We start from the raw sequence: 18,488 nt of genomic DNA, 5'->3' as shown, positions 1-18,488 counted from the left end.
CTAAACTCAAGCGGAGCACGACTATACTAGACGACAGTCAGAATCAAAAAAGCCAAGTTGCTTGTTCCACACCTCGCGACCTTCGTTGTTGCCGGAAATTCCATCAGCGACATCTGTCAAATCGCGTACGCTCCATCGACGTGACCATAGATAAACGTCGGGGTTGCCAGCGGTATGAAAGTTAGTTATGTTCAAAATGAACATAACATTTGTCAGTCAAACGTATTTCTTTTCATTGAACTAAGAATACAATGAGCAGATAATGTTTTTTAGTTTCTAAAATTCAATTAAACCCTGCCTACTCCAAGACATAGTAGATACAAATCATTTTGATGGATCTACTCAATTACTGAAGATCTTGACCCGGATGATTTACCCATCCAGTAATCTTATTCACTACTTGGCTCCACCCTCTCAACATTATGTATGTGGCAAGCAAAACATGTGTCAGTAGAAAAACCCGTGACATTGTTAATTCGGTTCGTCTATCTGGCAGAAATTTTTCCTCGTCTTTTACAACCTTCGAGATGACCAATACGAATACTATGCGTTGGTTGTAATACTCTGAAGTTACGCATGGCTTAGGACCGAAGGAAACCGAGAGGATCTCGAATCTGGAGTTAATTGACTCTAGAATTATTTGTTTTTGACCATCTACGAGGCTTTCAGTACCGCATTATGTCTAGTCTCTTATCTTTAGGGTCCAGATTAGGGAATCCAATCCCGAGCCAAAATTCTGATCCCGGGATTTTGGGATTACAATTTGATTATCCCGGGATTGGCATTTTTTCCATAGTTAATACATTTTTTTTATATTTACAAATAACATCAATAAAATCGGTCAAAAATAAATCTAGTATAATTTATACTATTTAAGACATTTTTATACAACGTTTTCATTAGCTCGTATTCTTATTTGTCCGGTGGTTGTTGGTCCGGTACAAATCTTGCAATCGATTTTTAACTAACTTCCCGGCTATCTAGATATTTGAAACTTTTAGAATATATCAGAACACGATGCCAATGCATTCTTTTAATACTTTTAGCCATCTTTAAGCAGAATCGAATTCATTTTCAATTAATTCTGTTTTGTATAGAAAGTTATTTCAGAAAAATCCGTAAAAAGTTAAAGACTATTATTGGTTACTAAGGCGGTGGTTCTACCAACTAAATTATTAATATACGTGCGTCACTATGGAAATCAAAATGAAATGTCAAAATGACATTTCAGTATTTTATATTTGTTTGTTTTTTTATTTAATTCATATCAAGTGTTTGAGCATATTTAGTATAATAATTCAACAGAAAATTTAAAATCGTTGTATATAAAAAGTTCTTTTTATCTTGTAATTATTATTGTTAATTATGTTAATTGTTCAATCTTAAAATACATAAGTTTAATGGAATAAATAATATTGTAATATTAATAATAATGTGAATTTCATATGAGATTGCTGTTTCTGGTAGTAAAGTCTTAATTAATGGGTTAGCTAGATTTAAAATAGTAAAGCAAATCGTGGTGTTTGGCCTTTCCGCTTCATAAATCTAATTAATCAGCCAAATATGAAACTGCCGTAAAACTTAGGAGATCATGGTGGAATTACTTTGTTAAAAGTGCGGAGAATTATTTTTTTCCAATCTTTCTCATTTTTATTGATTTATGTGAAAAAATAAAATGAATCAGCAACTTACATAAATATAACAACTTACATGAATGAAACTTCATTCAAACTCAGTTTAGTTCTAATTTAGTTATTTGTTATTAAAAGTATTTTTTTGTTCTTTATAAAAAATCAATCCCGAAATCCCGGGATTCAAAGGTATCGAAAATAGCTCGGGATCCCGGGATTGGAATCCCTAGTCCAGATATCTCGAGTATAATATTTAAATAGGATGATATTAATAAAATATTATATTGTTTCAGTTATATTGATGTCATTAAGTGCATGCAAAAGAATCCACTAGCTTATTCAGAACTGGAAGATTGTTACAAGCCTTCATCAGAAGTAGAAGACCCCAAGTTCTATTCGATACAGGGAAACTATTCAGGAGCAGCTCACAGTAGCAGCATGCATACGACTTGGCCCAGATCCGTAGTGAAAGCAGTTAAATATACTCCAGAGCCTGGTAGTCATAAAGCAGGATATGTTAAGCAAACAAATGCTCTACAGCAAAGCTCAGGAGCTGGTTCCGATACAGCGTCCGTGTCTGCTGATTCAATGGGCTCGAAGAAATCGTCCGCACATCTTTCGGTGAGTCTCAAAAATACATAATCAGTGAATTGATAGAACAATATGATTCTGGTTATTTAATATTGATTTTTTTTATTATTCTTTTCCAGGGCCAGGAGCGTGAGAGTAAACCATATTGTAGGGTAAGAATTTAAAAAAAATATACCCTTCATTATTAAATTATGCTAAGAAAATTCGAAAAATATAAATTTGATTTATGTAGGTATTTGAAGAAACTTTTCATAAAATATATGTTTTCAAAAAATAAACACAACCCAAGATATCGCATTTTAAAAATCTAATTTAATATTAAGATTAGTGGAAATCGATAACTAATAGGTACCTACCTCCTTTTTATTTGTTGAAAACTCGCGTTCAAGAAACTTTCGTAAGTAAGAAGTAAACATCGATAATTTAAAAAAGGACAATTAAAAAATTAAGAAGATCAATTAATTTTATATTTAAGCAGTTATAAATTAAGCTTTAAAATAGTTTAAAAACTCTAAAAAAATAACCAAAAATAACATTATGTATTTAGTATCTAAGCGCTTTGTTACTCGCACACCGAATTACGTAGTACAATGCTGATATCAGCCAGTGATACTGTACGTTATATGGCAATAGTAAAAAAATAAATTGTTCAAGAAGAAAAACTCATTCGAAAAGAAAACCAAAGAGTTGATCGCATGAAAAGTCACTGTGAAATCGGTAAAACATTAATATAAGCAACAGTCTCCGGTTTCGCCTTCGGGTAAGGCATCCATGTTGCATGCTTCCACAATATGCTCCGTGGCCTGAATCTCACCACACTCGTAAATTATTGACTCTATCAAGCCCGACTTATAATTATTATATTAGCACATCTAGAATGACGACACCGGATTCATTTCAGACTGTATTTCAGCTGTTGGATACAATAATATCTGATTGATCCAAATATTTTTTTCAGCGAACAAAATCAAGAAACGCCTGTCAAAGAATGTCATCATCGCAAATATCTCATCATGGTTCACCAACACCGCAGTTAAATCAAGCACTAGTCCACCAGGCGTCCATGATACACCAGTCCGGCAGTTCAAACCAGTATCTGGAATCGGCGCAATATGTTACCGTGTCGCTTCCTTTACAGTCAACATTGGGATTCTCAACACAGCTACAATCACTTCCTATTTCTACTGCATCTGAAATCGGGATCCTCATTACACCAGTGCAAGCTCAAGTACAAGACCAGGTGCGTTCTTAATTTGTCAGTCACATAATATTATGGTGGATGTGGAGCAGTATATAAATTAAAAATTTTCTGAACATACTGTGTGAATGAATGGTGATAAACAACGTATTTTTACCAGCCAATTCATTACCTACATTTAACTATTAAACTCTTCCATCTGTATGTGATGCAACGTTGATGTGTGATAATATTTTACTCATTACTGATCACATATTCTAGGACTATCCTGTGATGGGCATAGCTAATGTAAAATTATTCTAGTCAGTTTAACTGTTAATTGAACCATTCTTTGGTTAAGTGGATTAATTACTATATTGAGTGTGGGTCTTGGTTGCCCTCAAGAAACGGCACCATATCTATATTTACAGCGAAAATTATTATCACTGCCTTTGACCAAGAATGCTGTACCTCTTTTCATATAGTCCAACACCTCAGTTTACTCATCCCTACTCTACATTTCCTTTCCGGTTTACTAAAGATAATTATTATGGGCGATTGGGAGTATCCTTTCCTTAGACATTGTCCGCCCAACAGATTCATCCCACTTTCACCTTTAAATACGATGAGAAGGGATCAGTATTATGAATAAACTCCATAGTTGTACCTAACTCTTGACATTACCATCTTATCGTATAGCTACGAAAACCCATCTTAGTATCTACATTTAATAGATGTCAAGTGTATTATTTATGATACAGTTCAATGTTCTGATTCATACATCAGTATGAATTAAAATCCACAGTAAAGTTTGGGTTAAGCGTTTAAGGTTTTATTAAAATTTTCTTTCAAATAGTTGTTTCTGTAAACTGTATTTCTTTAACCAGTGTAATTTTTCTATTAAATTTTTGACTGACGTCATTTTGAGGAATTTGTTTGACAATATGATAATATGAATTTGTTAAGCATCAAATATGACGTCATTGATGGCCAGGGTTGTGATTTCTTGAGAATTGAGAATTCTCTGTATTAAGAATATTTGTCTTCTAGAGAATTCCTCAAGAACTCCCGAGATTTTCGAAAAATCAACATTATAATCAAATTACCTAATTTCGGTTGCGGTCGGAAATTTTACTTAGTACCTACCGAATTCTTGATTTCTCGAGAATCTCATTAAAGATTTCTCGAGAAATGAGAGTTCTCAAATATAGAAAAAAATCTCGAGATTCTAGATTCACCCTTTTTGTCTATTTCTCGAGAATCCCCGAAACGAGGTTTCTTGATCCACAATCTCTATTGATGGCGAATGATGATGTTAAAGAAGTCACACATGCAGAAATACCAAGCCGTGGCATAATATCCTTGGTTTGATTGATCGATGATAAAGAGAGATACATATTTTTTTAATAAAATCAATAGAACAATAGAAATTTCTGATCTGGGGTGTATTATTAAATATGGAAAAAAATCATTTGAATTTAGTGGGTAGCTTGTTTGTGTTCAAATAAAGTTAAAGATGTTCCACCGATAGTTGCAGAAGAAGCATGAAGAGTTACAACAAATGATCATTCATCAACAAGAAGAATTGCGGAGGGTTTCAGAGCAACTAGTCATGGCGAAATATGGGCTTCTTCCGCCATTTATCAATGTTAGTATAAAAATTTAATATTTTCTTAAAAAAACTAATATTTTATATTGTATACACTGACAGTTAAACAACATAATAACAATAATACTACAATAAACAAGATAGCGTCAATCAATCCAATGCTATCGGTATTTAACAGTAGTATGCATTTTAAAATCGAAAATAACGTTGTTCATCTGTGGATTACAACATTCACTATTTTCTACGCGTGATAGTGTCAGTGTAGTTTCTATCCCTCCCACCTACTCACACTTTCTTGGACTGAGAGAATTAGTTGGTTTGGTTTTTCACTTGATTCACATCACAAGGTCTCTTGTTTTGTTTGGACGGATGTAAATGATAAACTTACTAGAAGATCAACAGTTGACATTGTTTACCCACGTAAGAAGCGAAACGAACTTTTATATTTTACAAAAATCGCACGTAAGTACGTCAAACTGGAATTTTCTTTTGTGGTTTTTCTAGGGAAACCTCTGAAGGTACCACCTGGAAGAAGGTTCAACGTTTATGGTTCTATCAATTTATCGCAGTGACTGATGCAAAAATATATATTGTCTCCAAACTGTTTATATTACAGCATCGAGACGATGCGTTGTAACACACCAATGTAGAGTTTTTAACCCTAGTTACCAGGGGCATCTAGTGAAGAAAATTAACAAATATGAAATCAAGTAGAGTTTTATATATATATAATATATTAGTGTACATAACTTAGTACATAATTAGTGTACATCGGTGGCTAAAGCCAAAGCAGCTTATCATCGGGTCTCTTGGCTTACTGGAAGTAATTGGGGTCTTAAGTTCAGACCTCTTAAAATAGCTTACGATGCAATCTTTATGAGTATCGCCGGATATGCCACCAGCACGTGGTATCATAGATGTAAGTTATTGTCCATCCGGAAAACTATTCTCAGCGGTCAACGCTCAGCATTACTTGCCCTCACTAAGGCTTATAAGACGACTTCTACCGACGCGTTGCCTGTCCTTGCTGGAGTGCTTCCGTTAGACCTGCACATTCAAATCCGTGGTGCCACGACCGCCTTGCTCGGAGGTCTGGGGGCGGAGGTTGGCGATATCTTTATATCGCCGCCTTTAGGACTTAGATCCATGAGCCGGTGAGCTCGAAAACTTATTGTACGCGACCTGGCGTATGACACGGCGCTGCGTGCGTGGCAGGGGCGATGGACCACTTCTTCCAAGGGCAGACAACCGCATTTGTTTTTTTCCTAATGTAACGTGGCGCATGGAGATAACCAGATTGACTCCAGATCATTGGACTTCTCAGTTCTTAACCGGACACGGTGGTTTTGCCTCCAAGCTCTGTCAGCTTGGCCTAATAGAATCTCCGACTTGCTTATGTGGCGAATTGCAGGATGCCGATCACATCCTCTGGGAGTGTCCCCATATGTCGGTTGAAAGGGAAGAGCTTCTCAAGTCGGTCCGACCCTCAGTTGGACCGGTCGGCCATTGCAACTTGGTATCTACGAGGGAAAATTTCTCAGCTTTTAAAAAGTTTGCGGCATTATACGGCGAGCGAGAAGGTCTTTTCTCGTCGAGAATTGACCGTAATACATTATATGGAAGTAGGGATCACGCACACTCTAGTGCACGCCAACCAAGGTCTTGGGAAGTTGCTCCTGGGACACTTTCGGCACAAATTTGAACAGCGCCTATCGTTCGTTACGCCACGGTATACGCCTGCATAACGGGTGTGGAGACGTGGCGGGTGATGGCGGGAAAAGCAAGTGTACATAACGTAGTTTGATAAATTCTCTCGTTTTTTAAAAAGCTTTATTTAAAAACATTGATTTTTCTTGAAAATAAAAAGGATTTGAAGTTAATATATTTTACAGAAAGTTCATTTAATAAAAACATATCTTTTAACACATACTTTTTATGTAGGTATCTACTTTTTTTTGATGTTTTTTGATACGTACCTACTGATTTATACAATCTATTCATTTTTTCATATAATTTACCAAAATACTAATTTTACAATGTCATAACATGTGTTAAATACATAGAGGGAACTACACTGGTTATCGTAATGTACCTAGGTATATATATATATTTTTGTTTTACAGATGCCAGTAACATACAATGTACATCCACCGCCTATCACCGATGTTGAGAATTTGGACATCTACACTGATATTCCTTTACCGGCGATCCAGCAGAGGCACAATAATATGATCGAACAATCCATGCAGCACCTTATCACCGATCCGAGTGATTATATCCCCATGCAAATGTCACAGCAGCAGGCGCAGTTGCTATTCAATACACCCAACCAAAACGCGAACTTGGAGAGACCATCGTAGCAATTCGCTCGCTATTAAACTAACTGTATTTGACTCATAACTGAATGAACCATGTGAAAAATAAAAGATTGAAAAGCATTTTATATAATATGAAGATGCACCCTAAGGTCGGTCTGATATACTGTGATGATTTGTGACGAATTGGTTAAGGAGAGATTAGTAGAATAATTGTAGAAAATGTGAAAATGTAAACTCATTTATTTTCTAACATCGATTGTTTTCAACGAATAAAATGTTTGACGTAGTTTAGACAGGGGGTGACGATGGGGATAAAAATAAAGAAAATCGAGTGAGGTCATTTATGATTTTGTGATGTCCGATCCTAATAAGATCATTTTTTATGGGCTACAGAGTGGAGGTTTTTGTATTAACAGTTTTTTTTTACGAGAAATGGATGTCAGCCAATTGCTCAAACTTTTATGTACATACTCAATACAATATGTGTACTTGCCAGACCCAGGATTCGAACCTGAAACCCGCGACGCTATAGACCGACGCTTAAGCCGCACGGTCATTATGGTTGTACATTTATGGATGACCCCCAAATATTTTTTTTCTAAACAAACAACACCAAATTAATGTGGTTATTATTGCGAAAAGCGTCATTTTAACACATTTACACGTCTGTATTTAAATTAAAATCATTAGTGTGATATTTTGTTACGAATTGTATTATTAGTGAGGCTGACCGCCAAATGTCTTCTGTAAAATTTAAGTGATTTTGTAGATATTCGTCAGATGTTTTGACCTATTCTGCAACGCATGACCACTTTAACGGTGAGATTTTTTATGCAATGATGTATACTTAATATTATATCAATGATTTGACTGAACATCCAAAGATACTCTAGATGTAATCGGGCCTGAATGTGAAATTGGATGCCCATGGGTTACAAGTTACAATATATTATACTGTGAAGCCCTCCTACTAATATTTTCAAATGGAAAAAGAATTCAAAAAAGTCTGACAAAAGTTTAAATTGAAATATTTGTTTCATATAATTTTTGAGAACAAATTTCTCCGAAATATCGGTAAATTAAAGTGTAGGTAAGTTTACAGAAAATCATTTTCAATTACGAGGGCAAGTCTGTTAAGTTATATTTTCTATCTGTGTACTATATTCATTAAATGTTTCACCTTTAGAAAATACTCTCTCTAGTGGAATTTTAAATATTATGAAGCCCCTGAGCTGTAACCTCTAAAGACCATGCTTTAATGCGGCCCTGGCTACAGTCTGTCATTTTGGGAACTTATCGAGGCCGTATATTATAGTCAGGTCGCGGCAACAATAGCAAGCTTATATGGTGGTGCTAAGTATTTCTTAAATTCGAATTCGAATTCAATGCAGAAAATGAAGATTTTTTAAAATATGATACAATCATTATTTTCTATAAACAGTTTACCATATTGCATTCGAAGAATAAGCAACAAATACCACTCGTAATTTCTCGTAATTAACCATCAAAGCTCGTAATTTAGTGCCGCGGCTTAAATAATGTGGACATTGGTCCTTATACATTATTATATTGTTAGACATGTACAAAATAAACAAAACAAAGCAAAAAGTCCGCAAGTTTATAGGAAGACCAGAACGGAATAATTTCCGTACTGGTATATAAGTACTTAATTTTAATAATATGTATATCGACAATGTATTTAAATGCTTAAAAAAATCATTTTTAAATGATTGATGTTAATTGTTATGTATTCTAATTGTTTATGTAATAATGTAAATTACAAATAAAGGTACATAAACTTATGAATGATCTGATCCATTAGATGAAGCGCAGTGTAACTGCGACAATTTATATGGACGCTAGTTGTGATTGCTTTGGAAGTTGATTTCTCCATTTTCACTGTCAGTTTGAATCAAGAAGAACGTAGGTAATCGCCGAATGTTTTAAATAGTTAGTTTACCTGTCTTATATAATCAATGAATGATATTAATATGGACAAATCATCTGGAAAAGAAAATGACACTCACTTTATTGTCGGGTCTGCCGAATGGCATAATCTGTTCTAACGCCCTTACAATAAATGTAATATTGCTATAAATTCCTGATGCTTTTTGTTGGGTCTGCCGAATGGTTCGGTTCGAGCGGGTTCGCTCAAATGAACATTGACATTAGAAACACTGCTCTAACGCCATTCCAATAAAGGTGATATTGCTATAAATTCCCGATGCGTGATATCGCATAATGGAAATTGCGTGACGTCTACCTATACATGCGAATTTACTTGCTAGCTACTGTATCGAGTGCGTCGTCCATTAATAATGTCATTGTATATAATATATATTATGTAAGTATCAATATTGATATCCACGTTTTCGTTAGCAATCGTGTTATTTTATTAAGTTAGTATATATGGGTGTAATCAACGTTACTTTAATAACTACATTTAAAAGTGGGTATCTTCTGCACATTGTCACACGATGTGCTGTTTACGTAGCATTAAAATCATTCAATATTGGGATGAATCATACACCAACTAGTACTGATATAAGGCATTTATCAGGGTAGGTAGATATTGGTGTGAGATGAGACTTGCTTGAAAGCTGATCCATATCAAATATGTAACAATGTGACTGTTTAATGTAATTTAATTGTATACGGTGTCTAAAGTAAATGTATTTTTAGTTATTATTTTTTGCTTTATATATTAACGCGTACCAGGCGCGCACACAGAAAACGGTATGGGAGGGGGAGGGGGGAAGTCCATTTCGAAAAATGATATAATATAATAATTTATTAATGATTTTTAAGGTGGCGGGAGGGGATGGGATTAACAAAATCTAGTGGGTACCACTGACTTCCGGGTTTACTCCGTGGACACCAATACGTTTCGGCAGTGACGTCCCTAGACAAAATGCCGCCCCTAGGCAGCGCCAAAATGCCTCTCTATTTTTTATACAGTATTTTTTATCATCTTTTCATAACTCCAATATCTAAGAAATGTGTTGTATGGATACATAAGGTACTAACAAAATATATATCACTAAAACATACAAAATTAGATTTATAAATATTTTTTCCTGAAAATAGGGATTTGTTGGCGTTGGTAATACAGTGGCTTTTTATACATTGCGAACCTGACAAAAAAATTACAGTCTTATTAAACCTTTTACATTGATTAATACATTTTGTTTCTAACCCGTGAGGTGATTTTTTAAATGGAAACATATTTTCGTTATTACCAAGTTAAGGTAACTATTTCTATATATACGAGTTCCACCCTTCTAGTAACTGCCGCACCCAAGCGACGCTCAATCTGCCTACCCCCACGGGACGTCACTGCGTTTCGGGTACGTACCCCATACCCAGATACTTGCCTTACCTATCAACTATTGCAACCGATCGCATCCACAAGTAGTTATCGAATGGGTATAGTTGAACGACACGGGTCTTCTACTGACATATGCTTTGTATGTCATGAATATCATGAGAGGATTGGAGTCACACTCTTTGAGAAGGTTGCTTGATAGGAAAATGTTCCGGGTCACGATCCTTGGTCACGAGGTGCTGACGAAAAAGAATAAGAAATATTACATTTGGCTAAATAATATGTATTGTTTCATTTTTGGGGGATGTCCGGACTCGAACCCCCCCCCCCCCCGGTGTGAGTGCCTGACGCGTACAACTGGATAATGATTAACCAAATGAATTACTTAACATAATATTATTTATAATTTGACTTATGCATTTTATAGATCATGCTACTTTTTTCTGAACCTCGGATTAGCTTTAAAGATTTTCGTTTCTTTAAATATTTAATAGTATGCAATCGTGGTTAATTAATAGCCCTCCAAAAAGAAAATGAATTTACATACTATAGGTTAATTTGTGATTGTTTTATATATATTATGTTATTATGTACATGATGAAAGACCACACGGTGATGGACCAATTATCAGATAATCAGTTGAGACTTTTAAGCGATGCGCTGGGTGTCCAATAACAAGCGTCGTGCCGCGCCGCGCCATTTGGAATGTCTCCTAAATGGATGAAACAATGGGTGTTTGAAAGCACATTTCAATTATTAGAGAATGGACCATGATGTGAGAATCTTTTTTTGAATTTAATATTTTTAGATTAGTTCAGTTTATAAAAATCATACCTATTTATTGTAAGAAAATAGGTTGGTATTCCTAATGAAGGAAAATAAAACAATTTTTGCATGTAGAATTCGTAGCGAGGAATTTTTTTTAATTAGATATACATGCTCTAAATGAAATTATATATACATGTCAAAAGACTAAAGAATTTAATTTAATTTATATCCATTTAAAGCTGAGAATAAATATTGTAGTTTTTAATTTACATATCGTTTTAGACTAAAAGTGCAAGGAATGGCGCGGCATTTCAATTCTGTTATGGGCGACACTTTCTCGGCGGTATTCATTATAAACAACCATCTGTTCGATGTATTCATTCATAATAGTCATTGAAAAAAACTAGTGTACCTAAATATTCATTGTAATATTAATAATTATTCGTTTGCAGCGAGTCGCTGGTAAATTTTGGGGTCAAAGATTTCATACTATTCATTTGCTAGGTATAAGGAATGAGTATTTATGTTGTATTTATTCGATCCCCTTTCCACCCCACGAAAGTATGCATTATTATATAAAATAATATTTGATATTAAATTAGATAAATAATATGTCGGTAATTACTTACACGCCCACGGTGGCCGCGCGGCATAAGCGTTGGACTATAAAGCCGTAGGTCCCAGGTTCGAATCCTGGGTCTGGCAAGTACACATATTGTTTTTCAATTTGTGTGTGTCAGGGTATGGACCTAATAGGTTGAGCAAGTGGCTGACATCCATTTCTCGTAAAAAACAAAATCTGTCAATACAAACCTCCACTCTGTGGAGGCCCATATGATCCTATTAGGATCGGACATAGTCAAAAAAAAAAAAAATTACTTATATGTGATTTTGTAAAATGTTGTCTTGAATAATATAATTATATAATTAATGTTGTTGAGGAAAGATTTAAAAGAGTTAAAGCAAATTTAATAAGTCTGCGTTTTATTTTGGTAGATATATAAAATATTTTCGATACTTATTCATGGTTGTTTATCAACGATAATTATTATATTATTAGCATGTTTGGAAATAATAAACATGTAGTCACAATTTTACAAATTATGTGGGAAGCTGCCAATGATATACGAGATCTGATCAACAAGTTCGCGGATTTTTTTTTAAATTTCGCATCCTATACGCATCCGATTGAACTAATTGATTTCATGTTATTACACACTTCACCACCCATTCGTGATTTTCGACCATAAAACAATACGGTAGCGATGCTTTAGCTACCATGCTTAACAGATATTGTTTATTGAGCTTATTTCCAGTCCCCAAAGATTAATAGAGCCATGGAGTGAAAAAAATGCTAAGTGTGTTATGTTCAATTGGGATTACTTCGTAGAAGCCAAAGCAATATCGATGAATAAATAAATATTTTTCGAAATAATTAAAAATTCTGGGAAATAATTGACCAGACTATCCATCGTTGAATCGATACAATTTTATTTCAAGTATACATATTTTGGGTGTGTTTGCGAATTTTAATGACGGAATTACGAATAATGCATTTTAACACAATTTACATTGAAATATGCTTGAATTCATCAATACAGTCTTATCTAAAAATGATTTTTTTTTATAAATTAGATTGGTAGATTTATAATAGAGAACTGTTATAAATATTTTTAATAAAGTATTCTCATTTTTTAATAGTTTTTGATAACATTTTTTTTTTGTTTAATTATGTATTAAAAACATCGTTTTTGTAGAAATAAAAATTGTTTTTATCTTGAAAACCTTTTACATTTAATCGAGTTTCACTATAGTGTTGTTTTAATAAAATATGTAAATTAAAAAATAAAATATTTCCTAGCATAAATTTTTTTTGAAACGAATTGATTAATATTAAAAAAATAAAAATTTCATTTATTTGTATTTGTGTAAAGTAAAATAGTAAATAAAGTAAAATGCATGTTTTATAATTCCATCATTAGATATTCGTAGTAGCACTACATTCCCTATTAATAATAAATAATGAAATTACTCATGTTTACAGGCTGCATTTAAAATATAAATATCTGAATTGAAGACTGAAATGACTTGAAACACTTTTAAATTAAACTCTGTATTTTAACATGCTATCATGTAACTTATCGTTGATGATTAATTATTTTTCAATAAAAGTATATAATACTACAATAATAATTAATTTAACATATGTGTAGTATCTAGTATCAAAATGATAACCAGGGTAAAGATGGCCTATGTTGGAAAATTATTAATTTTATAATATTCTCTCAACAAATCTATATAAGTAATCATTGAGATACTTAGCTATTCGTATGAAACCTTGTTTATATTTTGGCGATGCTTTATTTATTCCATTCAATTGAAACATGATGTCAGTAATTAGAGCTGATCACTACTAATGTTAATTTTAGTGGATATTTAATATGATAAACAATGCAGCGCTCGATATGAGTTCGAACGTACCGGAGCGCAGCTCTGATTTGTGCAATCCTCTAGGAGTGACGAAAATGGCGCTCTGATTTGGGAATTATTATGAAAATCATTAGATTAATTTACATATTTTGATTAAGTTTAAAAAGAAGCATGATATGCTAAGCAATAATAAGATTTTGTGTTGTTTTATTACAAAGTTTTTAAGCGATCTTAACATAAAACAAATTCTGGTTAATGAGAATTTCCTACCATCCCATATAATTTGGGTTTAGTATTCCAGAATTCGCCTTCCGACATCTTGAATGTCTTTAAATATTGTAATAGGATATTAATGACATAATTAAACGATCTTAAATAATACATCATGCACTGCTTATATGCGGCTGAAAATAATATTTCAAAAGCATATTTTCGAATAAATTAGTTTTTGTTGCCTGTGATACTAAACTGCGTTACCTGCTCATATCATGAGTAGTAGTGTGTATCAGATGTCTAAATACTGTTATTGCATTTTGTCCGTATGGGGTAGCTACGTAGGTATACAGGGTATACAACAACAAAAACCGGCATATTTTGGAAACTTATCGAGCGCTCCGGTTCATACACTTTTATATTTCGAGCGCTGAAATAATGCAATAACATATTGCACATTTAATAAACGACGAGTATAAGGCTTTCCACCGATTAACGCTGTCTGGTGGTTGCGTTTGCGTCGACTGGCTTCTGCATTTTCTACAGCAGAGGGGTCGACAAACAAGCGGGGGGTCGAACGTTGTGTTCGTGGTTCGAAGTTGGCGGACAGATTAATTCACCGTATTTGTGAAAGTTCCCCCCTTTTTACGTAGCAACTAGGGTTTACATTGCCATGATTACTCTCGATTTCTTGTTCATTCGTTTTATGTGTTTTTTTTAATCAATCAAAATAGCATATTTTTAACTTATAACAAAAAGAAACGTGAGTTTTGTTTGGGTTTATAAAGGAAACGGATTTAAAAATTGAAAATTATATGTCATAACACCAAATTGTTATGTTGTTTGCCTCGTGTTTCGTCATAAGTAATACATTAATACCGTAATCGAAATATTACATATTACAATTACTGTACCTACACAAGTATGTACACAATATAACGAAAGATACACTAACCTCACTCGAAGTAACAAAAAGTTGTGAGCATAATGATAATGCGTAACGCCTTGTCAGCACATACTTAGGCATAAAGCCCATTGACGCAGCGAGTGCGGCGCTCGCGCAAAATTTCTACAAGTGGCGCGTAAATCAACGAAAATACAACGTAATCAAATACGCCAGCGCCCACTGGATATGGCGACGCATTATACGCGCGCGCCGCATGAATCATCGTTTTTTCGCGAATCACCGCTTCTCGGCGATACGAATGAAAGAAAATACAATGAATCCATTCATTGAACACAGCGAGCAAAAACATGCTGCGCGAGGCATCGTCGATCGACGGGCGGAAAGCAATTATTTAATTACAGAGAAGTCATTGTTTTATTTTATTGCGTGTTCAGTTTATCGCTGGTTGAATAATGTCATCGTAAATTTTAATTACAAGCCCCGAAATAATAAAATATTTTTATTGCTTTGTTATGAGAGGCGCTGTAATAATATTTATTTTGTGCTGCTTGGGCCGCATATTACATAGGTGAAGGGTAATGCGCGGGAAGAGACGTGTGATTATGGTTATGAATAAACACTGCATTTGCCGACTTCGCCCGCTCGACGCGTTCTGTGAGCGCTATCGCTTAGAGTGCTTAGACTGACGAGTGTAACAGAAAGTGTAACGCATTTTGCTCTCAACTCATTCACTGCGGACCTATTAATTATTATTTAATTACCACATTTAATTAACATGGTAATAGTATCATCTAATGGCCAACTAATTGGCAACGCGCCTGTTGACGCACGGAATGAGTCTACCCGTCTCACCAATGTCGGGCACCGAGTCGTTCGATTGTCGCGCCACCGGTTTCATTGAACGAGCCTGGAAGAAGTTTTAATAAAAAACGTCTCACGGTCAGAATCGGAATTACGATTGAGATAACTAATCCCGAATCACCGGAATTCAAAACTCTGAACGAGATAACAATCCATAATTATTGCACTTGGCAAATTTCCTGTTTGAAGAAATACAAACCAGAATTCATTCTTACGACTCTCTCTGTAGTATTCAAGTACTTCGTGCATTAGTGATTAACTAATTGTAATGAGAAAACTAAAAAAATATCTGATTAAAGTTACTTTATTTTTATATAAGTTAATTTTAATTTAAGTCATAAATTAACGGTTTTATATGCACGTTTTTATTATCGGGTGACTACAAACTGTTTATCAAAAATATTCAATTATTGCTTCTGGTGCATTTCGTGTATTATATTTTAGAAGTGTTTTTATACTGTGAATGTTTAATGAATCGTAATTTCTTAATATTATCAACTTTATAATGTCATATTGATGATTATTATAAGTTAAACTCAAGTACTAAATTATTTTAATTCTGTAAAGTTGAAATTCAACTCATTTGTCTATAAATAATATTACTGTTTATGGAATAATTATCGTTAATAATATGTTGTTGTAAAATATTATGTAAATAGGTACCTTTATTTTTTATAAAATTAGAAATTGTTGTACTTATCTATATATAATATTAGTCATTAATTAATTCACTTGAAGAATAATAAATGTTTGGTACTTCACTGTAAGTATAAGCAATGCTACTTTCTGACCTAGACATCAATTCTAGAATATTTAAAAAAAAAGTAAATACCCACAGCTCATGTACGTAGAGCGCACAGTCGGTATTTTGATATAAGTATATTTTTTTTATAAATATTCCCCATTTCATGAATAATAGGTAGTAAATTAAAAATATTTTTCATTAGTTAATAAAAAAAAAAGTAAATTACTTACCATGTTCGTTCTTAACCTGTGTATAAGATGGTATATTTTAAGAGACGGTCTTTATTTAACAAATAATGTTTGTTAGCCATTCGCCCAACACATTGGTATCTTGAACTGTAGACAAAAATATCATGCATTTTTACCACCCGCGGGATCTAACCCGTGACTGACGGCTTCATAGATGGAATTTCTACCGACCAGGCCACCGTGGGAACCATTAAAAGCCAATTTATAAGGGTGATATTATAGTTGCGTCGCAAGCGACATTATTTTGTAAAATAAATAGGCTAGTATGTAATATTTTAGGAAGATTGTGAGGCATCGGTTGTCTCTTGTTTATGTGAGATAATCCGTTACTGATGGATTGTGAACTTTTCATAATGTAATAGTACTTAATTCAAATACAACTTGTGACTTGTAAAACCTTTTAGTTAGTTTAATTTACTTCTATAAAAATAACTATGTCCACCTACTTTCTTAAAATTTCCCAAAAATATTAACAACAATATTGTACAACAAATTCATAAAGTTTTCTCAAATAAAGACAGAAATAATTATGATTTAGTATGTTTTTACTAAATACATACTAAATCGTATTTAATCTATATCTTAATCATTATACTTTAATAGTAACAATTATTCAACTATTTTGTTTTATTTTTTCAAAAACTTTTATGCCCAACATACACCATGCCATAACACTCGTATACTGTGATATCGAGTCGTTGAACACTATGTTTTACAGGAACAAACAACGATATGTAATTATAATAGTTTGCCAAAGCGCTTGACTGTAAGTGGGAAGGACACAGCACGAAGAAAAAGTCACTGGACATATTATTATCTAGTCATCTAGTTGTACCCGATTGATACAATTCGCCCAAAATATAAACCTAGAAGCCAATATATCGATTAAATAGTTGCATAAGTTCTGCGGGATTTTCTTTTTTTCGTTTTAACATGTTCAATACAAAAAATATCATAATATGAGAGTTGTATTAACATATTAGAAAATGGATGTTAGCCACTTACTCAACTTATTAGGTACTCTGGGTCTAAACTCAAATTGAAAAACAACATGTGATTTTTTCTATACTTACTCAAGATAGCCAGACGATATTGTAGGCCGACGCGTTACTGCTGAAAAACAGTGCACAAGGCTGAGAAGAGCGGATTCGGCTCGGAGACACCTTAATCCGGCAGTGGATTAATTCATGACGATGATGTACGTCTTTTTATTTTTAGTTTATATTTTATGGTGGCATATATGGACACTAATAATCGTAGTATATATACAACAAAACCTTCCGAAGAACATAATAACTGCATTTTATTGTTTTAACATAACAAATAAAAATGATAAGAAGGTGTATTGTAATAATGTATTTATTTCTACATTCACTAGAAACTTAGATTTAGAACAATACACTAATGAACTAAATTCTACTTCAACATATTATATAGGTTTCATAGATAACATATAATTATTTTTTATCATATTTAAAAAGAAATCACACATTCAATTTCAATTATTCTACGTAGGAAAAATAAAGTCACACACATCATTTATTTTTTTGAATTACGTAGACAGATGATATACTTACGTTAGGCACTTTAACTCTTCTAAAATTTTAAGAAAAATAATAATAGTTCATGTTTAGAAACCAATTATTATATATACCTATATATATA

General features: G+C 33.5%; 1 protein-coding gene across 3 annotated transcripts in view; it reads left to right on the top strand.

Annotated features, from left to right (window-relative positions):
* Positions 1–9,115, top strand: part of Clk (circadian locomoter output cycles kaput protein Clock) — a 33,239-nt gene extending 24,124 nt beyond the window's left edge. Inside the window, exons 8-12 of one of the 3 annotated variants that reach the window (XM_085943145.1) lie at positions 1,925–2,252; positions 2,342–2,374; positions 3,181–3,462; positions 4,931–5,047; positions 7,132–9,115. In XM_085943145.1, the coding sequence (XP_085799271.1) occupies positions 1,925–2,252; positions 2,342–2,374; positions 3,181–3,462; positions 4,931–5,047; positions 7,132–7,368 (997 nt within the window). In that variant the 3' untranslated portion in view covers positions 7,369–9,115. The remainder of the gene's footprint in view (positions 1–1,924; positions 2,253–2,341; positions 2,375–3,180; positions 3,463–4,930; positions 5,048–7,131) is intronic. The other 2 variants (XM_085943153.1, XM_085943161.1) reach the window with 2 other exon arrangements.
* Positions 9,116–18,488: the final 9,373 nt, after the last annotated feature.

Source organism: Rhyacophila brunnea, unplaced genomic scaffold (genome assembly GCF_057557595.1).
Source record: "Rhyacophila brunnea isolate RB1 unplaced genomic scaffold, BYU_Rbru_1.0 scaffold_1, whole genome shotgun sequence".
In the NCBI taxonomy this organism is placed as follows: Eukaryota; Metazoa; Arthropoda; class Insecta; order Trichoptera; family Rhyacophilidae; genus Rhyacophila; species Rhyacophila brunnea.
The sequence above is the reverse complement of the archived record's forward strand: the minus strand, read 5'-3'. Positions and strand labels throughout refer to the sequence as shown.